Raw genomic sequence first — 23994 nt, 5'->3', positions numbered from 1 at the left:
ATTATTGCACAAGCTGGCATGATAGAGCAAGCCCTGTAATTGCCCCAAAACCACTGGAAGAGGAAATATAATCATATACAGAATACAAATTATGGCCCAATAAAGATTAGGTAACAGCATGAACAAATTAAAGTGCTGTGAAAACGGAAGGATTAGCACAATTACACTCATTACACAACATCCATCTCTCTGACCTGAGTCTGGGTCGAAAAACACACAGAACAGGAAGGCAGAATCCATAAAAGTAGAGAAGGGAGGGGGGCGTGAAAAAAATAGAGAGGATTGCGAGGAATGCTGGAATTCCATAATGCTTACATCCAGTTCGGAGGCACTAAATAGCAACATGTCTGAACAGCAGTTTAGAGGAATCACAAGCGTCCGCCTTGCTGGAGGGCTGCTATAAAAACGTTAAGTGGCACCACGGAGCGCTATGGAGAAAAGTCAAGTGAGAAGATAATGTTTTTTTTAAAAGGGGGAAACATCCGCTTCATGAGTCAAATTGGTGTGTTCTCAATCTTATCCGGGGCCAGGTTACTCGACGACAATGACGAGGAGGAGGCTCGGGGAAGAAATAAAAGCCCCCGCTGGCGTTGAGCCAGGCGTTTGTTGTTTCTTGAAATTAAAATCAGTTCTGCACCGTTAAACAACAGGAAGCCTTCCCAATCAGCAGTCGTAATGACAGAGCATTATCTTCCATTTACTTTTGCAACTTTGAATGCGGAGCTGGAAAACTGACTTATTGATCATCCGTGCGCATCAAAGCGCCTAAACATCTACATTTGAAGCAAACGGCGCTGCTGCATGTACTTTGACTCTGTTTTGAGTGGCCACTGGCTCGGTGCTAAACATAATTAGACTGTGGCGACAGAGGTGATGATGATGGCAGTAGCGGTGGTTTCAACTACTGATTGGGATAATGAGGGTGATAATGATGATAACAACTATAACAACAATTAAGTGAAAGGAGAAAGAGAGAGACAGCCACAGGGTTCAGTGTTTTTGTATGGCCTCATCTCATTAAGGACTTATCTCATTAAGAGCTTATATTCTGGTTGTGCTCACTTGTGCAAGCAGAATTATTTTGAAAGGTTATGCACACATAATGAACAAAGCGATTGTGGAAACGTGTTAGAGGAGAATAAAAGGTGATGAAGTCAGGTCACAGTTTGGTCGTTTTATGTGATTTTACTCATCTTGCACTGGTGCGGTTGGTTTCTGCAAGCAAAAATTAGCCAAAAGGCCTCTCCAGGGCGGAGCCAGCTGGGATAGGCTCCAATCCAACTGCAACCCTGAACTGGATAAGTGGAAGAAAATGGATGGAAACCTGTCAGAGACAAAGCTTAAAGATAATGATAAACGCACAGAAAAAGGAAAAAAAAAAACCCCAAAAACAAGTCCTTCCTCCACACTCCACTGAATCGCTGGAACACCAGGACAGTGACTGGTTTTCATGTTTTCACCCTCTCTCTGGCTGGGGCAGTTAAGCTCCTGCACATCCTTCAGAAGTTCAAGGAAAGAAAAAAAAGTGAAAGGAAATCTGAACACATGACCCTCTTAAAGGATACGCCTCAACTGGCCTTTTGTACTGGCTGCGCTTGACAGACACCAGGTGCAAAAGGAAAAATTCTCTGCGGTGGGGGTGGGTGGCAGTAGTAGAGGAGCTGCATTAGACTGTAAAGCCTCCAAGAAAGATTTTACATTCGGGGATGTCTGATATTCAAATCAGGCAAAAGACGGAATATTTTATCATAGTAAACAGGCAGCTGAGGGGATACTTGATTGAACTGAAACTAAAATTAATTTTTACTAACAAATTTGGGTTCAGATTTATTTTTCTGCATGAACATAAGTAGGATTCAATGTGACACATTTCAGCAGCATTACAGATGTGTACAGATGCAGTTTTATTGTTGCAGTCATTCGTTACGATCAAGCAGCTGTATTTTATTCTGTACTGTATCTCACTACATGCCCTGCTTTTAATCGCCAGTTCGTATTTACAGCGTGCTAAAATTACAGACCTACTTGTTTGTGTGAGGTTTGACAGTCTTGCCACTTGCTATGAAAGGTGGGAATTACACAGCACGAGCTGAAATAACATGAATGAAAAGTGCTTGCATGGGTTCAGTTTGACACATTTTACTGACTTGATTTTTTGACTGCTTCAGTTTACAAAACAGAACATATTTTGATATAGACAAAATATCACAGAAAAACTATCCGTTGGTCTTTATATGTTTATATCCCCACAATATTTTGTGGCTGCAGCTGTTGCTATATTTCCAAACCCTGCTAGCTTAAACATTAGCACTGGTATTACCACGCTTAATTGTTTTCTCTATTAAAGAGCAGCAATCCATTCATAACATAAAATCCTTTTCATTATCTGGCCCATATTGGAGAATATCATTAATCTTTTTTGTTTTTAGGAATCTAAAGTGTGGCAGTGAATCCCGAATGGCATTCATTCCTTCTGATAGCCACACTTGACGCATCTGAGTGAAAGCAATTTATGAAATGTGTTAATAAGGCATTTAATTATCACTGCTTTTGAATGCTAGTGTCCTTTTTATATTTAGTTTTTATTTTCCTAATATGATTCTTGATTTTCATAGGAAAAACTAGTACTGTTAGCATCTCATTAGCCTTGTTTTTATAGCTAGTTAGGCCCCAGTCACACAGCCTAGTTGCCTGATAACAACAGTCAAAAGTTACCCCAACCAGAAACTAATGGTTGCTTGGGAGTTGCTGTGAAATCAAACCCCAATTATGTAGGTCTACACTCTGGCCAGACTCTGGTAACTAACGTTCGCTAAGGAAAAATATGTATTATTGACTAGTCAGATGGTGAGCGAGTGCAGGTTGCTGTTGCTAAGTGAAACTGGTTATCAAAAGGTGTTCCACGTAAGCCTCTATGCGATTGCCTTGGCCACAACACTCGCCAACAACTCACTCAGCAGCACTGTGAAGAATGCTACACAAACTGGAAAAGGGGGCCATTCACTTTCAAAATAAAAGTTGACCTTTTGAAATGCATTGGTTCAATGTTGCACACTTGGACAAATGACACTTCCAGGTGTGCATGAGTTCAGAATCGTTCTCTTTACTTGCTCATTTGCAACTGCAAATACAAAACACAAGCACTTCAGTTCAGCATAGCTGCACTCTGCAATATCTATTCCAATACTTCCATCTGTGTCCACCCATTACATGAGTCCCACACTCTCCCCTCCAAAAATGAATGTTGTCCCGAGATTAGAGATTTCCCAGAATACACGTCTTTAACAGAAGGCTACAGCAGTAGCTTCACTGGGAGTCAGCCTCTAAACATACTTTCGGTCCGGTAACAGTCTTTGGCATGACATACATCTCCCCCTTTATGTCATGTACCTGCAACAGACACTACTGGCCAGGCAATGTCTGTAAAGTCTCTCCGCCACTCAGGCGTGCTCTGTATCAGACTGAAGGTGTAGACCTAACAATCTACCATGTAACCTTTTACATAGACACACATTTACTGCTGTATATCTCACATACAAGCCAGTATCTCTCTATGTGTAGCTAGTCTGGTTCTGGTACTCCCTGTTTAACTCATGTGAACTATTAAACTAATATATACAGTTGTTGCTCTGTCAAATTTGCTCTTTTTAACATTTGCTACTGTGAACACTTCCCTTTCTGTTTAAACTTTCACCACAGTAAACTCAACATGTGACAATGAACTTAGTTTTTTTCTTAGCTGTGGACATCATTTGTGTCTGTTTATGACTGTGTACTCGCTCCTCCCAGTAAGACCTTAACTTTCCGGGCCCACCCCGGTCTCTGAAGTTACGTACTAGCACTCGACATCCTGGTTGCAGTTCAACTCCATGAGCCTTCCGATCGTACTGCCTTTTCGCTCTGTTCCTCTCTTTCTGAGCTGTTTCTGATGCCAATCTGTATGCCTCTTGCATCCTACTTCTCCACTTATGGACATAATCACTGTGAGAAGTACTCTGGTCACCTGGAACCAGACCAAACATGATGTCCACTGGTAGGCGGGGGTTTCTGCCATAGAGAAGATAATATGGGGCATATCCTGTTGCTTCATTGCGTGTGCAGTTATACGCATGCACCACTTTGCTCAAGGAGTTTTTCCAGTCTGCCTTGGCTTCCTCTGCTAGGCTCCTCAACATGGAAAGGAGGGTCCAATTAAATCTCTCCACCTGACCGTTCCCCGCTGCATGGTAAGGTGTTGTGCGTGACCCCTGGATTCCACAGTACATTTCCAGGGCGGCAAACAGCTGGTTCTCGAACTCCTTTCCCTGATCATGATGTAACTGGGCAGGGAATCCAAATTTGAGCACAAAATCTCCAAAGATCTTTTCTGCTGTTCTTGCTGACTTGTTGGTGCATGCGTATGCCTGTGCAAACCGGGTGAAATGATCCATCACGACTAGAATGTACTCATATCCTCCTTTACAACTCTCCAGATGCAGGAAGTCTATTGAGACCATCTCAAAAGGGTATGTGGTGACAATGTTGACCAACGGTGCTCTGGTTGGTTTGCCTGGACGTTTCCGTTTCAAGCAACTGCACACCTTGGTCACATAATGTTCCACGTCTTTGCATATGTGGCCAATAGAATCAATCACGGACTAAGGCGAGTGTCCACTCCACTCCGAGATGTCCCATTTCCTCACGGAGCTCCTTGTACACCAGCTGATGGAATTTTGTGGGTAACACTAGCTGAGCTCGAGCAGCGGATTTCCTCTACAGGATTTCGTCTTTGTCAAGGTACAGCTTACTCTTTTCCTGGCTTAGAACTGAAGTGTCTTCACTCCTGTCTCTTCCTCTTCGAGGAGGCCATTGTCCTGCCATAACATATTCTCGCACCCTGCCAATGACTGGATCATCCTCCTGTGCTTTCTTTAGTGTCTCTTTGGAGATCTGTGTCACTGGGGCCATTACTCGTTCATGCTCTACATCAGCACATGCTGTGGTTATGGTAGCCGGACACATCCATGGCTCATGTTAATGGGATTTCAGTTGAAGGTGTGATTACCTCTGGTTTCATTTCCTGCGAGCATGTGCGCATGTACTCCTCCATGTCTAGTGGCATCCGTGATAAACCATCAGCATCGCCATTAGCCCTTCCCGGCCGATACTTGATTGAGAAGTTAAAATCGGCTAGCTCAGCAACCCACCGGTGTGTTGTAGCATTTAGCTTCGCTGTAGTAAGGACATAGGTCAATGGATTGTTATCTGTATACACTGTGAAAGAAGGTGCGTAATACAGATACTCCCGAAACCTGTCACAGATTGCCCACTTCATTGCTAGAAACTCTAGTTTTCCAGAGTGGAGGTGCTAGTTAGTTTCTGGAGCTGTTAGAGTTCTCGACCCATACCCAATGACAACCAGTTGGCCCTGCTGTCTCTGGTACAGGACTGCACCAAGCCCTTCTTGAGAGGCATCGCAGTGCAGCACAAATGGTCTTTCGAAGTCAGGGTATGCCAGGAGTGGTGGACTCGGCAGGTGTTCTATAAGCTGGCATAGTACTTCCTGGTGTTGTTCCGTCCATGTGATTGGCTGGCTTGAGTGCCGGATTACCGTTGATCTTCTGTCAGTAATCACTTGAATCTTTCCGGCCGATAGCAGCTGGTATAGTGGCTTGGCAGTGCGTGAGAAGTTTGGAATGTAGGGGCGGTAGTATGACAGGAAACCTAGCATTTTCCTTAGGTCTCCCACAGTCTCAGGTTTGCGGTTTTTTAGTGCTTGCACTGGTGCCAATTCAGCAGGGTCCATGCAGTAGCCATCTTTGGATACAATCTTTCCCAGGAATTTCACCTTGTCCTTGAACACTTCACACTTTTTGGGGGTTAGCTTCACCCCGTGAACTTGATAGCAGTGCAGGACCTCCCTCAGATCACGCAGGGGGTCCTCAAATGATCTGCTGTGGACCAAATTGTCATCCAGATATGGCTGAGATATTTCATCCCTCAAGCCTGCAAGGCACTCTTCCATACTGCGCTGGAACTCTGCTGGAGCCGAGGACAAACCAAAGGGAATCCTTACCCACTCATATAAGCCCCAAGGTGTAATAAAGGCTGTGAGGGGTCTGCTACTTTCCTCCAGGAAACTCTGGTGGTACGCCTTGCCCTGGTGCAACACTGAGAACCATGCACTCCCAGTCAGGCTGTTTAACATGTCTTGAACACGAGGGATGGGGTGACGGTCAGGAATGGATTTCCGGTTCAACTCACGGTAATCCACGCAGAGACGCAGACTTCCATCCTTCTTGCGCACGCAGATGATAGGTGATGAGTAGGGAGATCGGGATTTCTGAATCCATCCTCTGTTTAACAGGTCCTCCAAATACTCCTTCACCTCCTTGTGGAGTGGCTTGGGGACTGAGATGTATGTGCGTCTTACTGGGGTTGTGTCATTCAATCTGATCTTTAACTTCAGGGAGGAGATGCATCCCACATCGCTCTCATCTTTTGAAAATGCAGCACACTCTTCACGGAGGACTTTTCTCACCTGCTCCTGCTGATCTGGGGTCAGGTGATCAACTGACACAGGTGGGTCCCATAAATCTTGGCTGCAACTGCCCACCTCTTCATACTCCCCTTTGTGCTGTTCTGGGGCGCTGACGGTGCTCCCCGTGTTTTCACTAGCACACGTCAACTTGCCCATTTTTTCAGCACTTACTGGTCTTACGTCTACTGGGTAAATAGCCTTCACTTGCTGTAGTCGTCCCAACACTACATGAGGGAGGAAGGTGATGTCATGGCTGCCGCCATTCGTGACTGGAATAACCACCCTGGACCGGGTTCCCCTCTGCAGGCACAGTTTTATTCAGGTTAACCCCCTCTGGTAGTTTTGAAATGTCCTCTGGTTCAAAAAGAACCTCCTGTTTCAGGGGGAGGGGACCTGTCCTCACACTGCACTTAACCTCCCTGCTTTGTCCAGCTGGAATCACTATCTTTTGTCTCCCAACTTTCACCACACCCTCCTCATCATTTTTGTAGCAGCGCTGCACGATGTTAATTAGCACTTCTGCTTTCTTACAATCAATCAAGAAGGCTTCCTTTACCACAGCAGGTGTAACGTCTGGACGCTGCTCCATTCCATCCTTTACAAAATGCTCAATCACATTATAGCCAATGATAGGTGGCTCTGCTACTCCTGGCTCTTTTGAGACAAGCACGGGGACAACTAACTCTGGCTGTGGATCTCTAGTTGACCCCAGTCTAAATTTTAGCTCAACCCATCCTGCGAAGGGTATGGGTGTTTGGTTCGCTGCTTTGCCCACCAGAGCCTCATCCTCACCTAGGAGTTCACTTATGCGTCTCAGTTGGATATGTGGAAAACAGGACTTCCTCCATTTCTCATTAATGATAGTCACCTGTGAACCTGTATCCCACACTGCTTGTGTTTCTACACCTTCAAAGAAACAATCCGCCATACACTTCCTCCTGATCAGGGCTCTCAGCTTAGCCTGACAGCGTAGTGAGAGATGACTGGCATACGTGGCACCCACAGTCTCTTTAGCCACTCTGCTCTAATTCTGCCTCCAGCTGTCTTATTCGATTCCAAAGCAGTTCATGCAACTTGTCGTCTGCTTCAGCATGGATGGAAATTAATGATTTGGGAGGGGCAGTGGTCTGGATTGCCGCTTGAATGCCCTCCGATCTTTCTGCTGCCCCCCTTCGCCCTCTACAGCCTCTGGATAGGTGTCCTGGCTGGCCACACTTGAAGCAGTGTTCACATCCATCATTGGTTCCCTGCTCCTGGCATGCCTTACATCCCCTTCTCCCACTGGTTCTTAGTGGGCGAGTGGGGCCTTGAGGGGTGGTGATGCTCCTCCTTAATTCAGCCATCTGCTCTCTCAGCAGCCTGACCGTTTCATGCAGCTCTGACTCTCGGGAAGCAGCTACAACAGGTGTTCGGCGGCTCTTGGGTTTCACCACTTCAGCTGATTGCTCTTGAGTCCCCAACCTAGTTTCGGCTACACCCAGACCCAATTGACTGGCTGGCCTTTCTGTCTGGAGTTCATTTACTTTTACAGATTTGCTGCCTGTAGTTTTCTTTTGCTTCAATTGCCTTTCTGATTCAACACTAGCTGCTTCATTCATCTTATCAATGAGGGTTTCATCTGTCTCCCGAGGGTCATCCAGATAGGGCTTGAGCTGAAAGTTGATAGGGTCACTCAGTACTAACCGACCTCAAGAATTTCTTCTGGATGAGCTCAGGGCTGTATTGTTCATCGGACCCTGTGTCTTCCGATGCGAGCAGCAGCCTCTCTTTTAACTCAATTGCTCTGAAGAGGACGTTTTGGGAAGACTCACGGCTGTCTTGTGTGATGTTCACTAGTCTGTGATACAAATCTGTGGTGCTGTCTTCTTTAAAATGCTCCTTTAATATGGCCTTCAATTGGGGGAGGGGGAGGTCACGTTTTATCTCAAGCATGTCTCTACGACTCAAACCTGGGCTGACAGACTTCACCACAGCCTCTATAACCTCCGCTTCACTGTGTCCTTTGTTCAGACCTCTGTCAATGTGATGCATCAGGTTGGTGTATGAGAGTCTCTCCTTTTGGCCCTTCTCCCCAATTTGACCACAGATCTTGAATTCCCTCCTTATCGTCACTTCCGAAAGGTGGTTGGCTGCAACAGGAAACACATTTTGTGGGGTGGTTGGCTGACTTGGTGGTGTCCAAGAAATCAGCCTCCTAATTTCTTCCTGCAGCGCTTCGCTGTTTCTCTGGAGCTGTGTGAATCTCGCTACTAAATCAACTTCTTCCCTTGTTTCCTGGGTTCCCTGTGGCGAGCTTGTTGTATTTCCTCCACTTTCTGTGTTTCTGGTGCTCCCTATCGCTGGGTCGACACTTTCTAACATTTTCTTTAGATAGTAGAGTCCAACATCCTGCTCTTCATCATTAATAACCTTGTCCATAGATTCTGTAATTAATTTTATTAAAGCTCGTCTTGTTGTGACATTTCCACTAGGGATTTTAGCTTCAGCACACACCCCTTGGAGTTGGTCGAGTTGTAGGTTCCAGAGTGTTTGGGACACAGTCTCTGCCAGCTCCTCGAGGTCCATCGTGGTTGCTGTAGCCACGCCCCTTCCTTATTTTCATCACACTGGACACGACGTTAATAATCCCAGCGGTGCCTCCAATATTTGTTGCACACTTGGACAAATGACACTTCCAGGCGTGCATGAGTTCAGAATCGTTCTCTTTACTTGCTCATTTGCAACTGCAAATACAAAACACAAGCACTTCAGTTCAGCGTAGCTGCACTCTGCAGGCTATCTGTGCAGTAGAACACACAGGACCCTGTTACACATAACTACTGAACATGTGTCAACAAAGTACTCATTTACTCAGTATTTTCCTACCAATGTTCATATTACAATATTCTGCACACTCGCATGCTCCTCCAACTAGTATTGTTGCGCATGGAGACTACCCTCTCGAGCCCCTTATTAATCATTTGCGATGTGACGTCCTGTTTAACACCAATTCAGGTACATCATGTAAATCACAAACTCCGACATTAGCGTTGTGTTCCATTAATGACAGTACCTTACTCTAATACATTTCTCATACGTCAACATCATTGGTTTATCAATACATTACTTGTGTTCACCTGCAAATACAAAACACAAGCACTTCAGTTCAGCGTAGCTGCACTCTGCAGGCTATCTGTGCAGTAGAACACACAGGACCCCAAAGCTGCCCGATTCAGTGCCTGCGTGAGCGCCACCCGTGGGAATCATCATTGATCAGAATATCCTAGCTGGATTGCCAGTGACCACAGTATGTGTCAGAAATAGTAATAAAGAACTGAGTGCATAACGTAACAATGATAAAATTATGGAGGGGGGGGGGCAATATCTATTCCAATACTTCCATCTGTGTCCACCCATTACATGAGTCCCACATCAAGCACTAAAGCAGAATTTTTACTTTAGATATTTTTCATTTAATAAAGATGTTCTCCAAGACAAGAACTAACAGACTTAAAAACTCCTTTGTCCCACACGCCATCAAACTGTTTAACTCCTCTCTGGAGGGGAGAGGGAGGGGAAACAGGAGGACAAAGGAGGGGGAACAACTAAGCTGTAGTGCCTCTTCACCTCACTGTACAATACCTTGTGCAATACTTTTTGTAAATAGTCAACAGTGCAATAGACTCAATACTTGAAATGTGCAATTCACTTGTATTTTTATTTTTTATTCCTATTTATTCTATTTATCCCCTTTGTATATTTTATTTATATTTGTCTCTGTATTTATATATGTGTGTGTGTGTGTGTGTATATATATATATATATATATATATATATATATATATATATATATATATATATATAACAATTCTGTAACTGTAACTTCGGTCGTTGCTGTGCTTTTTGGAAGTCGAATTTCCCAGAGGAACCCACCCGAGGGATTAATAAAGTTCTATCTTATCTTATCTTATTTACATTCTGCATCACACTTTTCAGTCCCACTCTGTGGTTAGTGAGTGTTTGCAGAAACAAACATTGCATCTTCCATACAAAGCATGGATGACCATGGCAATCTGCTAGCAACCAAAGAAATCGCAAGGAGATTGTGGTACAAGGTCTTCTTCATAATCGATTACACCCAGGGACAGCGAGCAGTCACTCGCCCACCACCGGGAAATACACATTTCCCCCTCACAACTAGACTCTGGGTCTGAGTGATTTAACCCTAACATGCTGGGCTCTACTTTTCAAGCAAGTTAGCAAAGCATTTCTAAAGAGAACAACAACAATAAGAAAGCATTAAATGCAAAGTCAAATGTTGAAACGCATTTAACTGGCATCTAGCAACCATGAAAAGTAGCTGAAAAGAAAACTTTTAATTTTGTTTATTTCAAGCTAGCGATATGCATGTAAGTATGTTATATAACTAAATCTTTTCACGTAACAGTCCAAAAGTTTTATACTGCAGTGCTGATCCAAAAGTATGCTAATGGTTAAATGCACTTTCAACTGACTTCTATCATACTATCATACTTTTGCAGCACATTGTAGCCTGAAATAGATAAGATAGGTAATGTTTCCATAAATACAGCCAAAAATACTTGTATCCTGTTTGAAAAATGTGTAAGTTATGCACAAGAGTTTCACTGTCATACACACACTGTCTAGGCCTTCTATGTTTCTTATTTTCCTCAGCCTACATAAAGGTGAGTGACTGAGTGTTCAACTTAAACATTTAGAGGAATATTGAGCAACTGACAAAAAGCACCAGCTAAAGAGTGCACAAAAATGCACATACACAAACACATGCTGACACAAAGAAAAAAGAAAGACAGGCTCTAATAGGAGATAATGGATTCTGGGTCAACACCTGGTAATCCTTACATCAGTGAAAGGGAGGGCCTTGACATTTTCCAGAAAGTGCCATACAACATGCCTATAATGAGAAGGTCAACCAGATTTCACGTAGGGGCACACTGAAACAAAGACAGCACACAAACAGATTATTTGAAGCTTTTAGGGTGGAAGTTAGCGAAGAAACCCAACCAAAAAAAAGCATATTTCTACATCAGCTATTGGAGCCAAGCTGAAAAGGAGAATAAGTTGTAAAATAATGTTATTATCTGTGGCAGCTACAGTGTCTGTTGGAAATTTTGAATAGATTTTTTTAATAACTGGGTTGGTGATTTGAGCTTCTAACCAAAATTTCTTGCTTTGGCAAAGACGGTAAAGTGTTCTGCCTCAGCTGCATTTATAGGTTGGCTTTGGTTGCTTGTGTGTTTGTGTGTGTGTGCGCCTGCATGGACACGCATAACCACAGTCATTAAATGAAATAGCATATGTAGTCAATGTTTCAGATGATTTCTCTATTTATACGCAGTAGAGGATTAAGTTGACCCAAAAGAACTTCTCTTTCAGGGAATCCTGCTTTATGTCCAGAGACAGTAAATTTGGCTCCGTGTAATTCAGAAATCAGATTAGAACAAGCAAGCTTCGAAGAGCACAGAGGTAGAAACTTCAGCCAAGTGTGTGGCATTATTTTTCAGTCTCATTCTTGATCTGATTGGCTGCGGTGCAGGTTTTGGAGTGAGAGGCCAGCGAAGTTGAGAGACTTCATGTACTCTGACTGTGAGTCTGGCAACACAATAACGCCCCCTGCTGTATGACCAATCTCACCCCCACCGCCCCTGTCTCTGCCCCCACCCCCACAACACATACACTCTGCTGCCCCTGCCTCCAACCTGGCTGCAGAGAGCCTCGCCCAGCTTGCCGTACGACCTCACGACTGCAGTTGCTCTTCGTGTTGTCCCATCCCAATAATGAACTCCTCAACCTTCTGACCCCTTCTCCCCACCACACACACGCACACACACACTCTCTGACAAACTCGCCTGAGCTGAGCATTCCTCACGGTTTGGCTTGGACAAAAACCCTGCGAACCACATCTGGTTTTGCTTTGCTGAGCTCTCTCCCCACATTCAATTGGGTCTTAAAAATACGGTTTCAAGTAATAAATGGAGGGTTGTGCTGCTTATTTGTACACTGTACGATGAAATTACAAGGACTGTAATTGGTTACTTCCATAATTGCATTGAAAGTAATTTATGTAGTGCCGTGGGGACGCCAAATGAGATAAAGTGGAATGATGATAACAGTAGAGTAAGCAAACATTTATTGGATCTTCTCTGCGGATCTTGTCATTTCAGCTCCAGGAACATTTGTGCAAGTGAGCACTGATGGAATTGGTTAGGGCGGTGGCATACTGGAGTGTGTGTGCGCGCGTGTGTGTGTGTGAGGCACTGAGTCGTATTATTATTAGAGAGCCACTGGAGGGCAGTGAAAGTACTTTGTGTGGCAGAGGGGATCATCGTCGTTCAAGTATATGCATGTAAGCCCAGTAAACAATCAGCTGGGTGTGAAAGAAGGGTCATGCACCATTGGCCTAGAAACACAAACATTGAGCTCTGCTTTGTCTGTTCCCCTTTGTCACTTCTTGGGCTCTCTGCGTTTGTGTGTTCCCGTGTCCTGCTGCCATGCAAATTCAGGAGGCTGGAAATATTCCGGCTGTGATAGACACGTATGAAATTGGCTTTGAGCTTTGTTGTTTGTGCTGTGATACGCCAGGTAGCGGCTCATGCAGCATGTGATGTAAGGAAGAAAATGGTTCATTTCTACAGAGCTCCTGAAGAGAGACTTAACAGTATGGCAGTGCCTGTACAATAATAACAGCTTGTTGCTGCTGTTTCTCTGGGGACCAGTTCTTTTGTATGGAAATTAAGCGAGACAACTATAGAAGGAAATAATCCTGCTGTAATAATAACAACATAATGGAGCCATGAAAGTTAAACACAAGCACAATATACAGCTGCTCTGCTGAACGTAGTTTTTGTCACGGGTGTATGACTTGTCCTGAATTTTTTAAACCGATATACAGGGTGGGCCATTTATATGGATACACCGTAATAAAATGGGAATGGTTGGTGATATTAAAGTCCTGTTTGTGGCACATTAGTATCTGTGAGGGGGCAAACTCCTCAAGATGGGTGGTGACCATGGTGGCCATTTAGAAGTCGGCCATCTTGGATACAAGTTTTGTTTTTTCAATAGGAAGAGGGTCATGTGACACATCAAACTTATTGGTAATGTCACAAGAAAAACAATGGTGTGCTTGGGTTCAACGTAACGTTATTCTTTCATGAGTTATTTACAAGTTTCTGACCACTTGTAAAATGTGTTCAATGTGCTGCCCATTGTGTTGGATTGTCAGTGCAACCCTCTTCTCCCACTCTTCACACACTGATAGCAACACCGCAGGAGAAATGCCAGCACAGGCATCCAGTATCCGTAGTTTCAGGTGCTGCACATCTCGTATCTTCACACCATAGACAATTGCCTTCAGATGACCACAAAGATAAAAGTCTAAGGGGGTCAGATCGGGAGACCTTGGGGGCCATTCAACTGGCCCACGATGACCAATCCACTTTCCAGGAAACTGTTCCTCTAGGAATGCTTGGACCTGGCACCCATAATGTGGTGGTGCACCATGTTGCTGGAAAAACTCAGGGAACGTGCCAGCTTCAGTGCATAAAGAGGGAAACACATCATCATGTAGCAATTTCAAATATCCAGTGGCCTTGAGGTTTCCACTGATGAAGAATGGACCCACTATCGTTGTACCCCACATACCACACCAAACCATCACTTTTGTTGTGCCAACAGTCTTGGAGGGATCCATCCAATGTGGGTTAGTGTCAGACCAATAGCGGTGGTTTTGTTTGTTAACTTCACCATTCACATAAAAGTTTGCCTCATCACTGAACAAAATCTTCTGCATGAACTGAGGGTCCTGTTCCTATTTTTGTTTTGCCCATCCTGCAAATTCTGTGCGCCGATCTGGGTCATCCTCGTTGAGATGCTGCAGTAGCTGGAGTTTGTAAGGGTGCCATTTGTGAGTAGCTAATATCCACCGAAGGGATGTTCGACTAATGCCACTCTCCAGTGACATGCAGCGAGTGCTACGCTGTGGACTCTTGCTGAATGAAGCTAGGACAGCCACTGATGTTTCTTCATTAGTGACAGTTTTCTTGCGTCCACATTTTGGCAAATCCAACACTGAACCAGCTTCACGAAACTTAGCAAGCAGTTTGCTAACTGTAGCATGGGAGATGGGTGGTCTCGTAGGGTGTCTTGCATTGAAATCTGCTGCAATGACCCGGTTACTGCGTTCACCAGATATCAACACGATTTCGATCCGCTCCTCACGTGTTAACTTCTTCGACATGTCAATGGCTGTGAACAAAGAGAAACTTGTAAATAACTCATGAAAGAATAAAGTTACATTGCAACCAAGCACACCATTGTTTTTCTTGTGACATTACCAATAAGTTTGATGTGTCACATGGCCCTCTTCTTATTGAAAAAATCTGACCCCCTTAGACTTTTATCTTTGTGGTCATCTGAAGGCAATTGTCTATGGTGTGAAGATACGAGATGTGCAGCACCTGAAACTACAGATACTGGATGCCTGTGCTGGCATTTCTCCTGCGGTGTTGCTATCAGTGTGTGAAGAGTGGGAGAAGAGGGTTGCACTGACAATCCAACACAATGGGCAGCACATTGAACACATTTTACAAGTGGTCAGAAACTTGTAAATAACTCATGAAAGAAGTTACGTTGAAATCAAGCACACCATTGTTTTTCTTGTGACATTACCAATAAGTTTGATGTGTCACATGGCCCTCTTCCTATTGAAAAAACAAAACTTGTATCCAAGATGGCCGACTTCTAAATGGCCACCATGGTCACCACCCATCTTGAGGAGTTTGCCCCCTCACATATACTAATATGCCACAAACAGGACTTTAATATCACCAACCATTCCCATGTTACGGTGTATCCATATAAATGGCCCACCCTGTATATCAAAAAACACAGACTGTATATAAAAGATGGACTCGTACTGTTAGCCTGTACTGTGAGTTCTAGAGTAAAAGACCACAAAACCTACAATAAATATCACAGCTAAGACCTGGCGTATTCCTTGAATATACTTTGGCATACTGTTTGATGTCACAGTAAGTTTCTATTTATTGATAAATAATTGTATCTATATTTATTTTTAATTATCTATTTATGTTACTGTGTGCATGTCTGAGGTTTACCCAGAATTTCTTCCAGTTTATTCCAGAAATAAGCCAAACCTGCATCATTTCCAGCATTTCAACCTTTTTTGTTTTCACATTGGCCATTATTAAGAAAATATGCACATGCCCCACAAGTGCTGCTAAAGATGCAAGTTGAGGGTCATTAGCAATTCAGCAGCTGAAAACACTGGCAAAGTAACCACAGAAAGAAACGTCTGAGTAAAGATAATTCACCAAATTTGCCTGAAATGAACATTTAGGTTAATCATATCGTGACATTTACCGTTGGTTTCTGGACTCCACATTTTGAAGCGTTTTTTTTTCTATTGATGTAGAAGTTACCACTCAAACCACAGGGTTTGGTGCAAAATAAGAGGGGCACCTCAATGTCACCTATATATATTTAAATGGTTTAATATACTGGGATATTTATAATTAGAGCAATTTGTATCTATTTGAGCTACTTTGTACCTTACTAGTGCTCTTGTAGCAACTGTGACTACATCATTTTCTCAGGGATCAATAAAGTATTCTAATTCTGATTGTGATGAAGCTATCAGCTATTGCTAGCAAGCTTGGTTAGCAAGCTGCATTCACAAACTGTACGGGAGCAAAGGATAAACACCTATACCAACGTGGTAATAACTTCAAATGAATAGTAAAAAAATGCATATATACTAACTCAGTCAACTAAAGCTATCTCAGAAATTGTATTTAAAAGGTTGGCGGTCCATTTTAGTGACTTACATTCAGGACACATGTCATTTTAAAAAGGTTAACAACATCCAAACAAATAAATTGCAGTGGAGGGTTCATATGTTTGATTTGGCACAGATTTCATACTGGATGCCTTTCCTGACGCAACCATCCTCGGGGCGTGAGACAGCACTGAGAGTACACAAGCTTGTGACCCCTGAGGGTCCAACAAAATCCAAACTAGTGCATTATAAAAACTTAAAGCCTACATACAGTCTGGTATGAAGGCAGAGCTACTGAGACGAAAGCTTTTTTTTTTTTTTTTTTTTTTTACCTCAGGGTGAAAACATGTTATTTTAATGACTGAAGCTGGGCATTTTAACGTGGGAGTCTATGGCAATGGACTTGGTTTAAAACCAGCCACAAGGGGCCGTTAGAGGAAATGCAGTTTTTGGGAGTCGGCCTTCTTTTTCACCCTAAAATGTTTCCACTTATTACATCAAACGGCCATTGACTATTGCACCACATTTTGGAGTTGCAGTCTTTAATTTGAAAACACTCAAAAGATCTTTTTGAAAGGAAAATATATTTTTGAGAAAACCTTTTTTTGTAGCAGCTTAACTTGCACACAGTTGTCTATGCTGCTTTCAGGCAGGACAGAGGGGGCAATATTGCATAAAACATGCAATGCTGATGAGGTTGCATTTAGAGTCAGAGTGTGGCACGAGGGCCGTTGGCTGCTGGGAAAACTAGATTCATGTTTGAAACCTTTACAGTTGAAGCTCAAGCTGCCTGCTCTTGTCTTCAAAAGGAAGAGTGTCTTTTTAGTGCAAATCACAGCACACTGCAGAACAGCTGAGGTCACGTGCCAACACACTCAAAGGTCACGCATGGAACGACCTCAACTTTCACAAAAAGAAAAAAAAATCCCTCTGACAGTTGCTGACAGCTGATCGAGTTAACATTGTTTTTTTGTGCATATCCCTGCTGTCATTCACCTGTTTATTGACATTATATCAGTTGGAAACCCCCGAGGGACTGCATCATAACGCTGACAGGTGATAGCACTGTCCTCCTCCAGCATTGGCTAACCTTCTGCATTTCCACTCTGGAACAGCGTTTGCATTGATTGCTTCTCAGATAACCAAAAAACACAAAATTAAGTGTTTTTTCTGGCACTTCTTTCTATGTTCTTTTCTTTTTGGGGTCATTTTTCCATCTTGTTGCAGACTTTAATGTGTCTTTGCATCCATTTGTGTTCATTTTGTGTCAGCTGTTTTATGTCCTTGTGGTACACTTGCATCTATTTTGTCTCTCCTTTCATACTGCTATGGATGGTTTGTGTGTCCTTTGTATCTTTTACGTCTCTTTTTAAATGGACTGTTTTCATTCCTCTCCTGGTTGTTTGGGAATCTCTCAGCAGTCCTTTTTGCTTCACTTTTTTTTTTACACTAGGCTTTTTTCTCTTTGGGTTGATTTGCATCTCTTTGTACTAACAGTCAATTCAAACAAAAGCCCACAGGCCAAAGGTGTCAGGGGGCCAGGTGAAACCCTGTGCTTACTGGGGCCATCCAGTACCCCCCCTCCCCATTCAGACCACCCAAGTTAACCACTTGCACTCGATGGGTTTATTATGACATAATTGGACCAATCTACCAAGTGGGGTGCAGGAAAAATATATTTAAAAACTGTAGTTATATAAGCCACACGCAGTAATATATTTCGGTCATCACAGCAAGTTTGGCAGCAGAGCAATCAAGTCACAACTCTCTAAAGTGGATCATAACATTCCGACGCCCTTGAAGTAGAGGGAAATGACAAACATGCTGCACTTCAGAAGATTATTGCTCCTCATATTAATAAGATTCTACTTATGGAAACTCATACAAGTTGTGTTTTTTTGCGCGTTTGTGAGATCAAACCATAAAGACAAAGTTAGAAACACATGGATTTCTCATATACTAATTAGTGTGTGTCAGAGCCTCACGATTGTTGTGCTATGCTTTGTATATCACGCAGAGAACTTGGCAAGATCCACAGCAATAGATTGACACTGGTGCCAAGAGGATATCTGAGGGCCAATTTGCTGAAGAAAGATCCAGCATCTGAGCAGCTGATCCCTCCAGATAAGAGCACAAAGCTCATTTTCAGCTCCTTACAAAAAAAAAGAAAAAATCACTCTTCCATGCTTTTTGTTTTCCACATTGCCACCCCAAGATTACTGAGGGGGAAACCATTGCAGTTCGGTTCGCAGCTAACAGGTTGAATGGCTAAGATGACCTAAAATCCACATTTAGTTATAGAGCAGTACAAGGCAGATGGAATCCAACGTGTTCAGAGAATAGTTTGCACCCTCCTCCTTCTCTGGATGAAAACGATAAAAATGCTGTTTTGCAGGTGCTGGAGTAAAATCGCATACATATTTTAGTAATCCCTTCATGTCATAGAGATCTATCTATTCAAGCAAAAAAACAACAGTAATCAGATTTTACGCAGTCTCAATTTCCCTCCAAGATCAAAGTAAGGTAAAAAAGGAAATAAAAGATATTGGATGAACTGAAGTTAACACACAATTACCTGCTGTTATTTATACATTCTCTGCATAGCAGCTCAGGATTTTTACCTGCTGAAGTTAACAGATAAACTTAACTACATCGAACGGTTTGTTGCTGGCCACAGCAACTTAAGGCTCAACATTTAAGTAGGCATGCTATAATTAGAAAATCTGGCTTAAATGAGAGAAGAGACACTCTAGACAGATGCGTCATGTTGAGGACAGACTCAGCCAACATGTGTCAGAGACGCCAATTAGTGTCTCGAACTGCATTAAAAGTAATTCTCCGCCCATACGCTGTTTTTTCTGCCTTGGAAACTGGCTGTGGAAACACTGCTTTTCTTGTGCACAAACAATGCAGACAGTGGTCAGCTGGTACTCCGATCAGTTACAGTGGATTTAATTGGCCACGAGTCTTCACAAGGGAAAACATATGGCACGCGGCAGGAAAAGCAGGGTTGTTTCTGTTCACATTTTATCATGTATGTTTCCTTTGAAAATGTATCATCACTTTAATATCACTAAATGGTCATTGTTTTAGCAAAACACTCTCTCTGAAAGTCCATAGGCACAAAAAACCAGCGGAGTCTTATAACGAAGAAGACAGAGCCTGTCAAGTACACCTACATTACTGATATAAATAATTCATATCTTTTACCACATGTGACTACATTGGAAGCTGCTATTTACATTTAGCTCCATAAATATTTGAATAAAAATACAAGTTTTGTAATTTTGCTTCAGTTCCTCACCACAGTGGGTGTGACTGAAGTGCAGACCTTCAGCTTTAACTCGAGGGGTTTATTCAAATTTTTGTATTAACTGTCTAGGATGTATACTCTGTCCCTCATTATCAGACGCCGAAAAATAACTGGACAATTGACTAAGAAGAAGTTCTATGAAAAGGGTAGGTCTCTTCCTCCCATGTGAAGATGAGCTTGTATCAGAATGATAGAGAGAGAAACATGCGGAGAAGGAAATGATCTGAAGGATACCTTATCAGCTGTCAAAGGTGGAGGATGCAATGCTAGTGGAACCAGTTTGTTTAGTGACTGATGATTGAAGTAGTAGGATGAATTCAAAGTATACAGTATTATTAGTATTTACTCTCTGCTGAGTTTCAGCCAAATGCTGCAAAACTGCAAAAAAAAGCACTTCACAGTGCAAATGGATAATGACCCAGAGTATACTGAAAAAGCAACCTAAGAGATTCTCATAGCACAGAAATTGAATATTCTTCAATGGCCAAGTCACTCACTGGCTCTCAACACAACAGAGCATGCTTTTCAGTTATTAAATAAAAAAACTGAAGACAGAAAGATTTACAAACAAGCAGCAACTAGAGGCAGTAAAGGCCTGGCAGAGCATCACAAGAGAGGAACAACTTTTGCATGTATACCAGTAAGCAGCACTGGCAATGAAAGCAAGCAAATCTGTCTATGCACTGTTATTTTCCTTTCTTTCGTTTTCAAAAAAATTTAGAATCCATAACTAGGATTTCTGTAAATAACCATCCTTGATCCTGAAGTTCTTCCAAATTAATTAGATGAGTTACCGGGTGATAGAAACTAGCTCTTGCTGACAATATATTATATATACACCAATCAGTCCACTGATAGGTGAAGTAAGTAACACTAATTATCTCCTCGTCATGGTACCTGTTACTAGGTAGGATATATTAGGGAGAAACATTAAGGGAGATTAAGTCCTCAAAGTTGATAAGCTAGAAGCAGGAAAAACGAGCAAGCATAAGGATTGTAGCAAGTTTGATGAGGGGCAAACTGTGATGTCTTGACGACTCCGTTAGAACATCTCCAAAACTTGTGGGGTCCCGGGCTGCAGAGGTCAGTATCTATCAAAAGCGATCTAAGGAAGGGACAGTAGTGAACCAGCGACAGGGTCAGTCGCTGGTTCTGATGCATGTGGGGAGTGAAGGCTTCCCTGTGTGGTCCAATCCAACAGATGCTGCTGGTTCTGATAGAAAAGTGTCAGTGCATAACTATTTGTTATGTATTGGGTTGCATAGCTGCTGGCGAGTCAGGGTGCCCATGCTGATGATTATGGTCCATTCCTGAAAGCGCTAACATGGGCACGTGATCCTCAGAACGTAACCACGGAGCAATCGAAGAAGGCGGCCTGGTTTGATGAACACCGTTTGTTTGTTTTTTTGGGGTTTTTTTTGCATCATGTGGATGGATGTTTGTGTGCGTGTCACTTACCTGAGGAACACCTGTACATTGTGCATAGTGCATCTCAATGCACTTAGGAAATAAGGCAACCCGGCAGAGGCAGTGCAATGCTTTGGGCAATGTTCTGCTGGGAAGCCTTGGATCCAGACATTCACGTGGATGTTACTTTGACGTAAAGCACCTACCTAAGCACTGCTGCAGACCATGGACACCCTTTCATGGAAACAGTATTCCCTGATGGCCTTGGCCTCTTAAAGCAGGATAATGCTCCCTGCCACAAAGCAAAAATGACTCAGGAATGGTTTCAGAACCACACCAATGACTATGAAGTATTGACTTGGAGTCCAGATTATCAATCCAATTGAGCATCTGTGTGATGGTGCTGGATAAATAAGTCCAATGTATGGAAGTCTGACCTCGCAACTTCTGGGTGCTCAAAGGATCTGTTGCACACCTTCAGGGGTCAAGTGTATAGGCTGGGCATTTTTTATAACTCGAAAATGTGACGAATCACTTGATCCCACAGTTGATTTCCTTAATTATATTCATCAGTTTTTTGTTAAAGCCACAGAAAGTCATAGAAATAGACCACTGGTGGATTATTTGGGTATCAGTTACATTCTATTTCCATTATTTGATCAATCCAGACTCCTGGCAGGGAGGGCCAAGGAATGATAAGAGCATGTATGCAAGTACACAAAACCAATCTCTGGCCTACTGGGAATCAGTTACCAGTTTATTGTACCAGTCAGATAGTAGAAATTAAATTACTTTAAAAGGCGCTCACTGTTGGTGATTTGTTTCTGGGTTCCTCTGGGCTGCATATCAAAGTGTCCTTGGGCAAAATACTGAACTGCGAATCGGGTGTGATAGATCAAACACTGTGTGCGTAGTTGAAGTGCTGAATAAATGTTTGTGTAAATAGATATAGATGGCATGTAGGGTAAAGTATTTGGTCAGTAAGTGGTCAATAAGACTACAAAAGTACTGTATATACAAGTGGGCTAAGAAATAAAGAACAGATGCAGAAATATGGGCAGAAATCTGTGCCATCAGAAACTGAATTTGAATAAGTTAAATTTGAATTTGAATTGCTCAGATTGAATCTGAATTGTAACTTGAATAAATGCTTTTGAAAACTGAATTTGAATTAGTCTAATTTGAAATTGAATTTATGGTTTGAAAATGATCATCACTAAATTGAAATAGAATTTTATATTTTGAAAATGAATTGATTTGCTTTGAAACTGCATTTTATCCTTTAAAAATTCAGCTCTCGAATACTTTCAGTTTCACTTCTCACCATTCAGTTTCAGTTCTACAATTCAATTTCAGTTCCAAAATTCAGTTTTTTGGAACTTACATCCGGTTCCGGTTCAAGCGCAGATTAATAGAACTACGTTTTACTAGCGGACCGAAAGTGTTACTGACGGGAATCTACAGCGTCTTGAGCTGAATTAAGACTTCAGAAGTCATTCGTCATGTCGAATGACCAGCGGATAAACTCTCAGGTTGGTAATAAATGTATTACATGTATAAGAACAAGCGTCATGTTAACAAATGATAGCCGTACGGTAACTTTTATGCTTATTGTAGCTGCTAGCTAAAAACGCTAATTTAGCGTAGTTTGCCCTGAATTCAGCTTTGACAACAAATATGATCGACTGTTTCTAGTAGAATTCCAAAGTTGTCATCTTGGACCCTCTCAGAGTACCCCCTCTGTATGCTTGCAGAGACCCCTACAGTAGGGAAACATGCAAAACGGTGTCCAAACCTTTTGTATTTTAGCTTTATTTATGTCTTACACAGCATCCCAACTCTTTAGCTAACTTAATAACTTTAGCTAAAGTGAATAGTTAGTCTAATTCATTAGTGCAGCATTACTGGATCACCTCTGTTTGAAGTGATATAATATGATATACAACTATCACTGTGTTTAACTACCATAATAATTCTACTTAATTAGATTTTTATTTTTTATTTTTTAAACATACTGCTCCATTACTATGTTTGACAGGCTGAAGTTGTCGGGTCACCTCCTAAATCGACCATCTTTTACAGGTGTTTTGTGCCAGAAATGGAGTGTCCACTGAAGACTGAAGATACTGAATCTCTACGCCTTGCCATCCATCCCTCTTGTGCCTTCATCTAGACAAGAGACAAACTTAACCACTCTCATATGCTCTGTACCTACATCACCTTCCCTGACAGTCGTAGCTTGGCTCATCTGAGGGTGAAATTATAAGAATGTGTTATTTTGCAAAGTGCTCTCTAGGGTTCCTAAATAAAATATGGCATTGAGGTCTTTTTAATTAATCCCTTCTTCTGAAATATAAGAACCTCTCCTGGTTTTAATGGCACTTTGGATTTCCTTACTTTCTGTTCCACTCCCAACCCCAAATAGATGCTGACAAGCTGCCACAGTAACATGGAAGAGGGAAAGAAGTTGGAAAGGACTACTACAAATAAACCTAATGCCTAACAATGTAAAATAAGAACAATAATAAAGATAAGATGAAGTAACAAGTTTTTAGTTTTTAGTTTATTCCAAATGATCATCCAGATGTCTGTGACATGTGATGACAAACACCATAATGGAAGGCCTTAGTCATCACATGCTTAAACTCATATATTTTTGCATATGCTGAACAGGCAGTCAGACATGCTGTAACTGTGGGGTAGAAAACAGCATAAACACCATACGGCAGGGGTCTCAAACTCCAGTCCTCGAGGGCATGGAAAAGTTGCATGACACCGGCCCTCGAGGACTGGAGTTTGAGACCCCTGTCATATGGAATATAACAGGTGTGGTTGAACTGCATGAAGACTCTGAAGTTTCTCTTCTCTTCTGGCAGGACAGGAATGTGGCCTTGTCCTGTGAGCCACTGTAAGGATGTACTTAGAGTAGAACTG

The 23994-nt window shown here is 42.5% G+C and overlaps 1 protein-coding gene across 1 annotated transcript; it reads right to left on the bottom strand.

Moving 5' to 3' along the window:
• Window positions 1–8188: 8188 nt before the first annotated feature.
• On the bottom strand, window positions 8189–9395 carry LOC146669195 (uncharacterized). The gene is made up of 2 exons (XM_085407791.1): window positions 9386–9395; window positions 8189–9111 (listed from the first exon to the last, which is right to left on the bottom strand). The coding sequence occupies exons 1-2, from the start codon at window positions 9393–9395 to the stop codon at window positions 8189–8191; spliced, it is 933 nt and encodes a 310-aa protein (XP_085263917.1).
• Window positions 9396–23994: the final 14599 nt, after the last annotated feature.

This window comes from Rhamphochromis longiceps, linkage group LG5 (assembly GCF_057381845.1).
Source record: "Rhamphochromis longiceps isolate RC_006_pf linkage group LG5, R_longiceps_female_GT1.1, whole genome shotgun sequence".
Lineage (NCBI taxonomy): Eukaryota > Metazoa > Chordata > Actinopteri > Cichliformes > Cichlidae > Rhamphochromis > Rhamphochromis longiceps.
Note: the sequence above shows the minus strand (reverse complement) of the source record. Positions and strands in the feature narration are given on the sequence as shown.